This window comes from Silene latifolia, chromosome 10 (genome assembly GCF_048544455.1).
Source record: "Silene latifolia isolate original U9 population chromosome 10, ASM4854445v1, whole genome shotgun sequence".
Lineage (NCBI taxonomy): Eukaryota > Viridiplantae > Streptophyta > Magnoliopsida > Caryophyllales > Caryophyllaceae > Silene > Silene latifolia.
In genome coordinates, this window is record NC_133535.1 from 2,338,019 (window position 1) to 2,350,459 (window position 12,441).

The following is a 12,441-nucleotide window of genomic DNA, read 5'->3' on the forward strand; positions in this document are numbered from 1 at the left end:
TTGAAATTCTGATGACGGGATTGTGTCGAGAAGGTAGGCTAGATGAAGCTACTCATTTGTTGTATGTACTATGTTGTCGAAGATTTCTCAGAAAGACAGAATGGTTGTGAGGACCGGCATGTCAACGAGGCTGTAGATGTCTACACATTATCTGTGGCAACTGATCTAGGGTTTTGCAATGACGATAAATTGGATCAAGCCATCAAGTTTCTTTAGGAGACAGATAGGCAGAAACGCTCTACTCCGGACAAAGAGTCACTTGTTAGTTGTTATGGTAGACGGGTTGTGTCGTAATATAGATTTGAAGAAGCAAGCAAGATTTATGGTAAAGATGTTCTATTTGTTGTGTAATGAGCCACTGATTTGTCAATAAGTAGTCAAAGTCCATTACTCGTTCACCCACGCTAAGTGAAAATCCTGGTTCTGCCACTGCATGTAGCTGAATTGCTTGTATTATTTCCGAATATAGGAATGTCATCATCTGATATAGCAGTTGGGTTGACTAACTGATGAAATATACCTATCATGATAGAATGCTACACTTAAATTCTATTGCTGGAAGCACAAGTAAATGACTCTTTCAAGTTTCAAGATGGTGACTCTGTTTGGTTTGAACAAATCTAAATCAAAATGTTTAATTTACTCTCGAGTTAATTGGCAATTATCACTTGGCCACTGCAACCCCCGAAAGGGGTGGCTTACATGGTCCATGTGGTGATGCGGGAATGCATGAGCCCGGGGGGATTCAACCTCCTCGTCATCAAAAAAAAAAAAAATTAATTGGCAATTATATGTGAGCATTCATTCAGGTTAGCGGGTAGCTGAGTCGAACTCAGCTGGAACTCAAATGGGCTTGGAAGTTTGAGTATGAGCTCCTAATCAATTCGAAGCTCGTTGAGCTTAAACAATGGAAGCTCGAGATTTGTGAAGAATTAAATGTGCAAGTCTTTCACATCGAAGAAATAGAGAAGAGTAATCTACAGTAGCTTATAACTCAAGGGGAGTTACTTCACCCATTGCCAATTGGTTTTGGGATGGAACCTCCCTTGGACTTGTAAATGGACACTCTCTCCTTCTCGACCGGTGCGGTCAGATCCATGTAATTATGACCAAAGCGGTTGAGCTCGACTTGGATGAAACTTAGAAGTTAGAATCAACGTAATTATGAATACTAAAATTAATAGAATTAAAAAGATATTAAAATTACTAAAATTACCTTATAAAGAAAATAAACACGCATAACCCATTATTATGATAACTTCATTTTAACCATTAGACTAAAACGTTTCGTATTTTTGGGACGAGGTGTTACTAGGACAAATGTATTTAGACATCGATATAGCTGGCTTCAAAGGAAGACATCCTTTGAAGCCAGCTATATCGATGTCTAAAATACATTTGGCCAGCGTTGCTCGTTCATTGATGATTGTAGTGGATGGTTTTGAAGTTGATGTTCGTGGCCAGACTGTCGTCGTACGCCACCAACACAATATTGACGGCCGATGCACTTACCTTGTTGTTTTAGATTATGTTTTTAGTAGTACTTTCATGTTTTATGTTGTTATTTATAGGTATGGCTTACTGAGCTGTGCCACCACAATATAAAACACTCTCTTCACTGTTGTCAAAAAAAAAAAAAAAAAAAAAAAAGCTGGCTTCCATGCTAATGTATCGTAGTTTGGGAGCAATGTGTGTGGAAACTTGAGAGTGCTAGTCTATGGCCTATGGAATCATGTTGGATCACCCCACTCTCTTTTTCATGACTTTTCTGGTAAGCCCAGGCCCAGTAACAATGGCTAACTTTCTTAGTGGGAAAGCTGAATTTGTGTTCAATGAAATCACGAGTATCATAGACCACATCATTCATAGTAGTACAAATCTACAATGGACAAGCATTAATGTTTACTTCCTTCAATTTCTAAGAATTTATATACAATTTTGTAAAAAATTACAATTTTTTTAAAGAATTTTTAAAATATTTTATGAGATGCTTTTATTAATATCATACTCCTAATTATAACTTTTTATATATTGAAAAGTCATAGTTTTAGAAAGTCATAAGTCTCGTGTAGAGAACGACGGTTAGGGATATGAGTGGAAGCGACAAAGATCAGAATAACCCTAGGAAGCTGATACAATGAAAGATTGTAATGTTTAGTCTTTCATTAATTAGAATGTTAGGTTATATACACCTAAAGAACAAGATATTCTTGCTAACAAGAAAATCATATCTTACCTAATACAAAGCTAAAACGGGAATACAATGATACACACAATCGAAGATTATTTACATTATATTCTAACAAGTTAAACATAAAAATTATATTCTGTAGTAAAATAGAGAGAAAATAATTTTCCACAATTTATTTATCGTCAAATGTGTTGAAAGATAGTATGTAGAGTCAAAAGCTAACTCCTTCCATCACCCATGAAATAAAACTACCTAAAATCGAATGAAGCATTTTTTTGAAAAATTATGATAAAGTTAAATTGCTAGAATAAATTTTATATGTTTTGAACAGTTTTTGAAAACATTTGTTTACTTGAAATTCAAATAAGAGTTGATTTGAGAAGAGGAGTCATTAAGTTGTGGACGGCTTTACGAAAGAGTCCTCAACTCTCGTGGTGGCATAGTAACACGTATATTAAAAGGTTTTTTCATATTGTAGCAAATGAGCCGACTAAAATGTCAATTTTTTCTTAATTAAAGCCGCCCATATTCGTTTCAAAGACAAGAGCCAACAATGTGGCATAACCTGACTCGACGGTTGAATCAACGCAATGACATCGCTTGTCTAACTTGTACGTCGACCATTTAAACACATTTTTAAACTTATTTTATCTAGAGTTGACCTTTTGTAGTTAAACCTGCCCCAACAAGCAAAAAAAATGGTCTCCACTCACCACCCAACCCAACCACACACCGATTCATAGTCAATCTCTAGCCAACTCAACCCGACTCGAGACCAAGCGCTCCTCCTTCCGTGCCCAACCCTGTGCTGAGCCTAATCTATCTCAAGCCAACTCGTAAAACAGAGACCAACTCTAACTCGTTTATTATAAAAGGAAAAAAATCCATAAAACATTCATTCTTCCTCGAAATTCGAACCCAATAAATAATTTAGTTACTTAATTACTAAAAATACACCAAAGATTAAGTAGTAATTAAGCCATAACAACCGCAAAATCACCACTAAATCACACACACATACACACTATTCTCCATTTTCTCCCCCCTTTCTTCTCCCTTCCCTCTTGTAACGGTCTTCTTTAACACTATTCTTTCTTTCCTTTACTCTTTAAGTAATAATCAATTTTAACCTAATTTCCCCAATTACTCTTCTCTCTCCTCTTTACCTAACCCCCAATTTTCAAAATTACGATCAATTTAATTGATTTTACGTTGCGATTTGTTAGGGTTTTTGATTTGATTTGATGGTCGATGATAATGGTTGTAGCAGCAGGCTCAACTACGCCAGCACCGATTCTCAAAACGACTTCGTCTACTCCTGGTTCTAGGTTTCCTTCTAACCCTAGACGTCCTCCATTGTTGCAATCTGAGAAGGATAATAGTAATCGCGATAGTAATAACAATGGCGGAATTGTAGCAGGAGGAGGAGGAGGAGGAGCTCAGTATCGTCGACCTAAATCGCGTGAAGTTAGTTCAAGGTATTTGTCGATTTCTTCTTCTTCATCTACATCAAATTCTTCTTCGTCGTCATCGGCGACTAATTTATCGAATCAAACGCCGTCGTTTCGGCGATGTCCGTCTCCGTCACCGTCCCGGCCGCGTACGCCGGCGACGAGGACGGGGACAGTGGGAGGTGAGTCACCGGCGATTAAGCGTGCGGTGTCGGCGGAGCGACGGCGACCGTCGACGCCGAAAATGTCGGCAGCGGCGAAGATGTTGGTGTCGTCTACGAGAAGTCTTTCGGTTTCGTTTCAGGGGGAGTCGTATGCGGTGCCGAGGGTTAAGAGTGTTAAACCGGTGGTTAATTCCGGTTCGGTTTCAACGCCGGGGCTGGGGACCCCAGGGTTAAGGAGAGGGACGCCGGAGAGGAGGAATGCGGGGACACCGTGGAAAGCGGGGGAGAATTCACGGCCGAGTGATCAGCCATGGCCGGGTCGGGTTGTGTCGATGAGTCGGAGTGTTGATCTTGGATCTGGTAAAGTGGTTAGGGCGTTGAAAGAGTCTCTGGTTAGTGGGGAGAGAAATTCGAATGCAATGTCAATTGATTCGGCTACATTGCGAAAAAGTAGGATTAAGGATGATGGTAATGTGGCTAGTTCGGGTTTGGAGTCGCGGATTTTGGATCGAAATTCGAATGAAATGGCTTCTGATTTGAGTACATTGCGAAAAAGTGGGATTAAGGATGATGGTAATGTGTCTGGTATGGGTTTAGAACCGCGGAATTTGGACCAAAATTTGAGTAGAACGTCGTCTGATTCGTGTACATTGCGTAAAATTGGGGATAAGGATGATGGTGATGTGGCCAATGTGGGTTTAGAATTGCGGAATTTGGATCGAACTTCGAGTGCAGCGTCTTCTGATTCGGGCACATTGCGTAAGAGCAGAAATAAGGACGAGAGTAGTGTGGCCGGTGTGGGTTTAGAGTCACGAGGTTCAGATGCCGATAGTGTGTCCTCTGGAAGTAACTCAGGATCGCAAAATGGTAATTCACTTTCGAGTATTAATTCCAGTCGTAGTAAAGGTGGAGGGAGGAGTCTTATAGTGGCCCCAAGGCATTGGCATGACTCAAAACGTGGTTTGGAGCCGAGTTCTCCAATGGCTAGGATGACCGTGCCACAAAAGAACATTGCACCTAAGAAGTTTGTGAGTGAAAGTCCTGTGGGATCTCCTAGAAGACCATTGAGTAGTAGTGGTAATAGAGGGTTCTCATCTCCAATTCGCGGGAGTGTAAGGCCTGCTTCCCCAAATAAGATGGCATTGGATAGGTACAGACCCGCTTCTCCAAGTAAGATGTCTTTGGATAGGTGCAGACCCGCTTCCCCAAGTAAGATCTCTGCGGATAGGTGCAGACCTGCTTCCCCAAGTAAGATGTCTGGTGATAGGTACAGACCCGCTTCCCCAAGTAAGATGACATTGGATAGGTACAGGCCCGCTTCCCCAAGTAAGATGGCATTGGATAGGAGTTCTCCATCGACCGTGATGGGCCGAATGGCTAGTCCGTCAAGAGCGAGGAGTGCGGTGGGTAGCACGCCATCAGTTCTTAGTTATGGGGCAGATGTGAGAGTAGCTAAAGTGGGGGTTAATCGGATTAGTGATGCTCATTTGCTACGCCTTTTGCATAATAGGCACTTGCAGTGGCGGTTTGTGAATGCGAAAGCCGAGGCTTCGTTGTCTTTTCAACACTTCAATGCAGAGGTATTCTTTGCTTTCATGTTTGAGTCATCTAGTTTTTTATCCATATGCTATATTATGAATTTCTCGTGTTTCATATGTATGTAATCAGTAGTCAAGTGATAGTTACTTCTTTTGTTCATGTCAACTGGCTATTGTGAATTTATGACTGGGGTTAATCAAATTTTAGATGATTTAGTAGTGGTTGGCTTGCCGTATGAATTATATGCTATCATGATTTAATGTTGGACCCAAGTTGATACTGCCGCTGATGCCAAAGTGTGCTTTAAGTCGAAGAGAAAGTTCTATAGCTTGTTAGCTCATCTTTTATTATTTGGCATTGGTACTGGAAGCACATTAGTAAAGCTGTCTTTCACGTTGTGGCTCCATTTGGCTAAACGATTCTAAATGTAATTTTCACGTAACTTATGATGATGTGGGTTTGTTAATCATTTATCGTGTGTAAGAATAATGTGTGAATTTTACTCTTGAGGTAATTGAATGATTATGCATGAACATGAATCAGAGGCTTTCTGCGATGACTTGGGCATTACACAAATATAATATCTTGGAAACAATTTGCGATATATTTATTAGATTAATTTCCTTGTGACATTAGAGTAGTAGTCTAGTAGACTATGATTCGGAATTATTAGTCTTCATATTGTAGGATTCTTATGTACATTGAATACTAGGGTTTATTCTCTTATGGTGTTAGCACTAGCCACTAGTTTAGTTGTTTAGACAAGGTTCTTAATCAGTTAATCGCGCCATCGTGGAGGGAGTACCGGAGTATCATTTACTGAAGTAGAAGAGATGAGCAAAAGGGGAAACAAAATTTATATGAAAAGTTTCTTAGGAAAGGAAACTTCATTCTTAAATCTGAATATATCTTGCTAATCTGTTATTGACTGTTTAGTTAATGAAACTTATGTCTCTAAGCATAAACTGTTAGCATGAGGTTAGTGCCTTACTGAAAACTATTGTTTACCATTATGAATGTTCATCCGGAGGGTTATTTACTCCGAATTCTCCGAGTCTTTTTTCCACGTTAAGAAACGTTTTTAATGCAAGTGACGATACTATCCCAACTTTCTAGTTTTCAAAATTTACCCTTCTCATTATATTATATATTTATATGTTCTTTTCTTCCTCAACCCCCACATACTTCAGTCACTTTCCTCCAAGTCCTGTCGCCACTTACCTCTCTCTGTCTCCTCCCATCATCTCAACCCTCACCCTGAAGCTCACACACGACCGGCCATGATCTCTTATCTAACTCCTCAATAAGTCACAGCCCACCGTCTACTTCTGCAAATCTAAGGAGTTGGGTTGAGAAAGGTGGCCGCACGACCAACCTGACTTTCTCGTCAAACTCCTCATTGGCAGCCACACACTGCCGTTCTTTGTTGGGATTCAAAGGAGTTAGGTCGAGAAAAGTGGTCGTGGAGTTGTTGTTGAAGAGCTTTGCTCCAGGAGGAAGTTGATGAGGGGGTATGGAAGGTATATTTGGAAAGAGAAGAAGAAAATGATCTGTCACGTCAGTCGAGGAACGTTATGTACGGCTGAGTGGGCTTTGGCCGCTGGTTAGGCTGTCAGAGGTCGGAGAAATAATGAAGGAGGGAGGAAAGTGTGTGAGTAGGTAGATAGGTAACGGAAGAAGCGGGAAGGATTAGGTACCCTAGTCAATCGTTGAGGTCGGCCAGTGAGACGGAAGCAATAGCATTGATGGAAAGAGGAGGGCAATACTGTACTCTCATGGTATCTCTAAAATACCTATCCTTTTGAAAATGCTAAAAATGGAATCACCAATTAAATGGAGGGAATACATTTTTGAAAGTAATGGGATTGTTAATTTATTTTGCGAATCCAGGGTTACAACCTGACCTGGCAAAATGGGTCAGACCCGAATGACCCGACCCGAAAAGGCTGACCCGAACTTGCCTGACCCGAATATGACCCAAAACCCGAATTGACCCGACCCGACCCAGGCCCGACCCGAACATTGTCTGACCCAATATTGACCCGACTCGAGGTGACCCAATCCGAAAAGACCCGACTCATAACTTACCTGATCCAAATGACTTGAAGTGACCCGAAATGACCCGAAACGACTAGTACTAACTCATATTAATACTATATATATCAAAATAAAGTTTCATTGGTTACAATAATCCCTAATAAATGGTTAAATTTACAAAATAGCCTTTTTTAATCAAAATAGTATTAACTTAAGTGCTTAGCCATTAACTCAAAAGCAACCCGACCCAAAATGACCTATACCCGAAATGACCCGACCCGAAATGACCCGACAACAGGTGATAGTGTTGAAAGCTGAAAGGACATGCAGCTGTTATCATGAGTGATTTATATGCGTAAATCCAGAATGACAATCTTAATTACAATGTCATGGTGATTCTGTCACTGATTCTCAATATGGAGTGCAAACGAGTTCACTCCTCGCGTTTCCTTATCACCAGTCGTCGCTGCAAATAACAGATTTAGCGAAGTTTGTGATTGTGACATTCTCATTTCTCAGTCATGAAGTACATCATTTTCTATTAGGTAGCTGTAACTCTTGTGAGTGAAAATGTAGTCTAATACAAAACTGTATGTGTTGAACTCCTACACAAGATGAATTAGTATACGATCTTTGGAATCAATTAGTCTTTATCTATAATGTTGAACTATATGCCAAGTCTGGTCTGATCTTGCATGATCGAGAAAGTTTGTGGTTACCCCCATGTTGTGTATGATGTATCATTATTCATTTTTATGTTGTTCTCTTTCTGAGATGTTCTTCAATTTCATAGATCTATCCGATTTTTATCATTTTATAAATTATTTTATATTCACCAGAGAAGTCTTTACAATGCGTGGAAAGCAACTTCAGACCTATCCAGAACAGTTTCTTCTAAAAGGCAAGAGTTACAGTGGCTGAGGCTGAAATTGAAGGTCGTTTCTATCTTGAAGCGTCAAGTAAGATTTCAACTTTATTAACTATGCTTTATAGCCTTCTAGTCCCGTAATCTTAGTGTGTACGAAACACAAAATGCATAACGTGGTGATAGATTTTACAACTTATAGGATCTGGCCTATGGCCCATATGTGTGTCAGCTAGCTATAAAGATCCTTTTCCCCCAGGTTTCTTATATTTGTGAGGCAAAAACATGCAGATCTTACACTTGGAAGAATGGGCGCTAATAGATAAAGATCACTGCTCTTCCCTATCAGGTGCTACTGAGTCATTACAGGCTAGTACCATTCGCCTTCCGCTGATAAGTGGCGCTAGGGTGAGTGTATGCTTGTTTTAGTTCTGATGTTTTAATCTGTATGGAACAAAGCCAGGCAAACCATAATCCTTCATATATTACAGGTGGATGTTCAAGATCTGAAGGATGCTATATGCTCTGCTGCTGATGTGATGCATTCAATGGCATCTTCAATATGCGCTTTGTCACGAAAGGTAATTATCTTTTCTTCCTATTCCAAGTTTAACCGGCTTCAGTTGTAATTTAGTCGTCTTGAGTTGTAGTGTTTGCCTGTTTTATTGAATAACCGTCTACATGTGAGATGCTTGCGTAAATATGGAGGCAAAGGATTACCGTTTTCTAGGTTTAAGATTATAAGCGGAATCTCCAGCAAGTAAAAAAAACAGATATAGAAGTAGGATGTGTATTAGTAAACACATTGGGACGAAGAGCAGGTGGAAATAGATGCTGCTGGAAATTACCTAGTAGTACAGATGATTTATGCAGTTTCAAATGAGACAGAAGTAGATGAGGTGGATCACTAGTAACTGGTTACTACTGGTCTTTGGAGAGGGCCAGAACAATGACAACCTGGCCTGTGCTGTATCGAACACCGAATGACCCAGACTTGAACTGACCCCTATCTGAAATGGCCTAAACCCAACGACCAGATACAAACGAACCATTTACCAGGTGCAGGCAAGAGGCAGCCTTAAACAAACCAGCATAGTACAACTAAATAGTGAGAGAAAATAAAATATATTGAAAGTAAAGTAAATGGAAGAGCTGAACTTGTAAATGAAAAGAGGAAAGAAGATGGGGAGGTACTTGGTTTTGCGAACACTCAGTCCAGGGGATGTATGCATGCCGGGGACGTTCAGGCAGCTTCTTTGAGCTTCGCGCAATGCCTCCTTTAGTTTCTGCGCTAATGGTCCACTGCATACTTGCATTTGATTCTGCACAAGAGCAGTTTCTGCTGTCTAGTTGTTTGCTTGGAACTGTAAACAAGCATTTTATCATTTCTCATGTTTCCCCTTTGCTCCTCGTGATTTTTGTTAGCATTCCTTGATTGACAGGTTGAGGAAATGAATACCTTGGCGGCTGAAGTTGCTAACTTAACAGCTAAAGAGCGTTATTTTCTTAACGATTGCAAGGACACCTTGTCAATGTTGACTGGAATGCAGGTAAACTCATTGTTCAGTTCAGACAAAATGTTTTGTATTATCCATAATAAAGCTATAAAATAGTGCGGTCTATTCGTCGGCTAAATATTAATGCCAGCTCATTTGTGAGGTTTTTTGTGGAACCGCTTAAAACTTGTTTGTTGTGATTTTTATTCCGTGTCAGTGCGTTCTAGATGGGCTTTGTTCTTCGTTAGCCTTTGAGGCAACCCTTGATATCTTCGATAGTTCAATGATGGTAGTCTTTAAGTTATATGCAAGCAGGTCTAGCATCTGGTGTTCTTCAAGTTCTAGTCAACGACTTTTTCCTTGCTACATTGTTGTCTTCCGGCCTACTTATGACTTCGAGTTTTTTATGTTTTTCATCTCTGTTCCATGGATATTACTTTTTCGTCATGTAATGGTTAATTGAAAATCAGCATTAGGACATACATACATACATCATATATTTGGCATTTACCGTCCAAAAATATCAACTAGCTTAGCTTGTGAAGTCATTGAAAGCTGTTTACTCATAACCTCGGTTTGCAATTCGTCTACACAAAAATTGGCTCACTTTATACAATTTTTTTTTTCTACTTAGCTAAGTCCCTTACCTTGGCACACTCCATGTCCAACATATTACTTGGTTCACTTTTAAGGTTTTCCGGACCCTTAACTTTTACTTCGGTTTTCAAAATCGTTTTAATCTTTATTCTCGATTTAAATTCTAAGTTTTTATAAAAGAAATCCGGACTTCGATTAAAACTTCAAGTTTACCTTCTTTTGTATTATGTTTCACTCCCCTTTTGTTTTTCACTTTTTCTTTTCTATATTTTCGCATTTTGAAGTGTGCGTTCACCCATGGACGGATCTAAAGGATGATTAATGTCAGCCGGCCCCAAATCATTTTGGGATTAAGGCTCTGATGTTGTTGTTGTTGTTGCGTGGAAGACTAATTTATAGCTGATGTGGTCAAACAGGTAAAAGATTGCAGCCTGAGGGCACAAATATTGCAGCTGAAATGTGCATTGTCGCGCCTGGCGGGTGAAGTGTAAATGCAGTCCATATATCGGCTTCTTGATTCTAACTTTAGAGGTTAAAGTACGTGATTATCTGATTTTTTTAACTTGAGTTTTTATATGAGACGGTATTCAGGTTCTCATATTTGATGGGGAGGGGAGTTTAGATTATCGTCTAGAGGTATTCATAGGGGAAGTATGTGCTGTGATATAAGTTCCACTGCCGGAAATCGTTTTGCTTATAGGAGATCCATTGTTTATACAAGTTTTAGGTCACACTAGTAGGGAACCTGCAAAATGTAAATATTAGGAATTATTGTAATTTCATAGAATAACTTTATCAATTCTAATGAGTGTGGCTTCGGTGTACTCGAACTTGTGTATTTTTGCATACAGAGATCTATATGAGCCAATTATCACATCTAATCTCATCGACTCGTACATTCGTTGTAGCTTTGGTTTGAGCATGGGCGTGTGGCTATGAACCACGGCGTTGTGGGTTCAAATCCGTCTGTAGTGCCTCGTGTAATCTCTTTATCCACAGGTCACCATCTTAGGTGCATATTTAAATATAAACGCTGCTGAGGCCTGAGGGCACATGAGATAGTAACCCGCGGGTAAAGGTAACACGGTCTGGCCGGGCCGGGCCTCTTGAATGGGCTGGTGTTGGCCAGGGTGACCATGCATGGGCTGGTGTTGGCCACGGTGACCATGCTGGGCCAAACTTGCGGTAATACAGGCTGGCCAGGCCCGGTCCCTCACGTGGGCTGGTGTCGGCCAGGGTGACCATGCTCGGCCCATTGCCATCTCGGCTCGGCTCGACTCGCACCAGTGCGACCCAATGTCCAACTCTACAAAAATACATGATAAGGTAAGCTCAAAAAAATTCGAAAGCACCCATCTTTAACTTGCCCGATCAACATTATTTCTGTACTAAATAGTAACAAAAAAACACAAATATATTAGGAAGTAAAAACCAAATAAACTAAGGTTTTTATCACGAATATTCATATATTTTAGTATTTAATTAAAAACTATGGAGTATTAGTACTAAGTTATTAACTATGTCTATCAAAACTCTCAATTAAAGTTTGGGCCATCTAGATTTGTCTGGGTCGCGTGGGTCATTTTGGGTTGAATTCTGTTTCGAGTGTGTTTTGATCATATATCTTACTGTAGATAACAGTAAATTCTTTGTAGTAAATGTTGAGGTTAAAATGAATGGGTTCCGTCAATTCAGATTGTTCGAATAGAGTTAGTTTTGCCTGTTATAGTACTAGTTAATAGTTACTTATATATGCCAAACAAGACAAGCAAATTGGGTTCGAGTCGAATCAATTCGGGTCGGCTCATTTCGAGTTTGCAGCAATAACATTCCGGTTAGGTCATTTTCTTTGGGTCAAGTCGGGTCATTTTAGATTTCAGCTATATTTTTATCAATTAGGATTATTGTTCAAGCTTGGGGAGTTAGTGCGGGAGTCATATCAGGTAGAGGGTGGTCAGTTTAACAGGTCTAGTAGCTAGTAACGCTCCTCAATCCTCACTAGATCCGACAAAACTGACTCAAGCCAAATAAACCAACTCAAAATTGATCTACCTAACATAAATTACTGGACATTGATATTATCATCTCCAAATAATCTGAA

At 39.9% G+C, this 12,441-nt stretch overlaps 1 protein-coding gene across 2 annotated transcripts; it reads left to right on the top strand.

Annotated features, from left to right (window-relative positions):
• Window positions 1-3,189: 3,189 nt before the first annotated feature.
• LOC141604687 (uncharacterized) lies at window positions 3,190-11,164 on the top strand. Of its 2 annotated transcripts, none has more exons than XM_074423139.1 (6): window positions 3,190-5,386; window positions 8,222-8,341; window positions 8,539-8,655; window positions 8,739-8,828; window positions 9,690-9,797; window positions 10,757-11,164. In XM_074423139.1, the coding sequence occupies exons 1-6, from the start codon at window positions 3,443-3,445 to the stop codon at window positions 10,829-10,831; spliced, it is 2,454 nt and encodes an 817-aa protein (XP_074279240.1). In that variant the 5' UTR covers window positions 3,190-3,442; the 3' UTR covers window positions 10,832-11,164. The 2 variants fall into 2 exon arrangements, 1 of the variants encoding a protein (XP_074279240.1); XR_012526181.1 differs by having other exon boundaries at window positions 3,273-5,386; window positions 8,227-8,341.
• Window positions 11,165-12,441: the final 1,277 nt, after the last annotated feature.